This window comes from Meleagris gallopavo, chromosome 17, assembly GCF_000146605.3.
Source record: "Meleagris gallopavo isolate NT-WF06-2002-E0010 breed Aviagen turkey brand Nicholas breeding stock chromosome 17, Turkey_5.1, whole genome shotgun sequence".
NCBI lineage: Eukaryota > Metazoa > Chordata > Aves > Galliformes > Phasianidae > Meleagris > Meleagris gallopavo.
Genome location: NC_015027.2, coordinates 8,292,404 through 8,294,123, shown reverse-complemented (window position 1 = coordinate 8,294,123; position 1,720 = coordinate 8,292,404). Strand labels below are relative to the sequence as shown.

The 1,720-nt window shown below is 38.4% G+C and overlaps 1 protein-coding gene across 1 annotated transcript in view; it reads left to right on the top strand.

Annotated features, from left to right (window-relative positions):
- Positions 1 to 103: 103 nt before the first annotated feature.
- The window catches only part of SUSD2 (sushi domain containing 2), a 19,994-nt gene continuing 18,377 nt past the window's right edge, over positions 104 to 1,720 (top strand). The window contains exon 1 of the mRNA XM_010720385.1: positions 104 to 153. Within this exon, the coding sequence (XP_010718687.1) occupies positions 104 to 153 (50 nt within the window). The remainder of the gene's footprint in view (positions 154 to 1,720) is intronic.

The window sequence follows — 1,720 nt, the reverse complement described above, 5'->3', positions numbered from 1 at the left end:
AACAAATTGATATGAAGACAAATAACATCTTCCTGTTTCATTGTTTGCTGTTTTTGTTTCAGACATCAAACAAGTAATTCTTCTTGCCTGTATACTTGGAGTTATGGGTCTCGCTGTTGTGACACGTCTAATTCTCCTCTATAGAAAGGACAGGTAAGAATTCAAGCAAGCTAAAAACAAGAAAGAACCTGATAAAGAAATAGCAAGTGCTGTGACCTTCTAAACCATTTCCATCAATGGCAAAGAAATCAAACGTGATCTTCTGCTGCTGCTATGTTTTTTTATCCAGGTTGGATATTAGGAAGAATGTCTTCTCAGAAATGCAGTCAGGCACTGGCACAGGCTGCCCAGGGAGCAGAGGGGTCACTGTCCCTGGGGTGTTTAAGGAAAGGGTGGTTGTAATATTTGGATATATGGCTGTTGGGCAATATTGGCAGCAGGTGGATGGTTAGACTGGGTGATCTTAGAAGTCTTCTCCAACCTTCATGATTCTATAATCTGATGATTTAAAATATCATGTCTCGGTGGTTCTTCAGTCCTGCTAGAAAACTATGATGCAAAATTGGAAGTTGATTATCAGGGCAAGCAAACATGATTGGTTGGCCGATGGAGAGAGAATGGGATTTTTCGTCAAAACAGTGTATTTGTTGAGTGTTAAGGCTGTCTGTGAGAGGTGTCTGCTTCAAGATGGGTGATGCCAACAGGAAAACAATCTATCCCTGAAGGAATGCATTGCATGATGTTGTTTGCCACACAACCTTGAACTTATTCCCACTTCTAGGGTTGCCTTGAGAATGCTTATGTTTCTTGTGACATAGAGGTGAAGAGAATTCAAGATAATAGTTGACTGCCCATTCTTGGAACATTCCTATCAGAGATACACTCACTGTATAGACTACTACACGTAAAAGAAATCTCTACTACATGTTACGTAGCTAGTAAATTCCATCAGATTTTAATTATTTGCTTTAAAAGTCTGCACGATTCACCCTGCTGGCTAGTTTAGCAAGACAAAAACATTTCAAAAAACCTTCCAACAGATTCATGTCTTCAGAGCCTTTTGAAGCAGAACGCACTGTGACACCTATGTCTGTCACGGAAAATGCAGCTCTTTGATCCTCTGCTCAATCATTAACTGCATCTATCAGCATGCCACAGTGACTACTAAGTTTTACCCCTCACCTTTGAGTCACATAAACATTTTCTATATCTCATAGAGAACAGTCATACCCAAGTCTCTCTTCTCCCTTCTCTATACAAAAATAATGGATACTCAACACACAGGAGATACCATTAGCAATTGATATTTTTTGCTCATATACACATACACATACACACACACACACACACACACACACACAAACATAAAGGACACCTCCTATACTGACCAAATCTTACATGTTCCATACATACATAACTGATTGATATAAAGCACCACTATTACAGCCTTCTATCCTAATCCTGATCACTAAATGCTATGTTTTTTAATTCCTTTTTCCTTTAGCAAGAAAACACAAAACCAAGTAGGGGTTATATTTTCAAGCTTTCACCAGCCACATTTTCAGCCTAGAAAAGTAAACTGGGCTTTTAAGTCAATCACATTATGCAGTGAGCAGAGATTTAGGGGAGAAGTATCACAATAATACAAAAAGAAAATGCAGTAATGTGATGGTAACCATTCTAACAGTCATCTCTAGCTTTTTTTTTTTTTTCTTTTTGT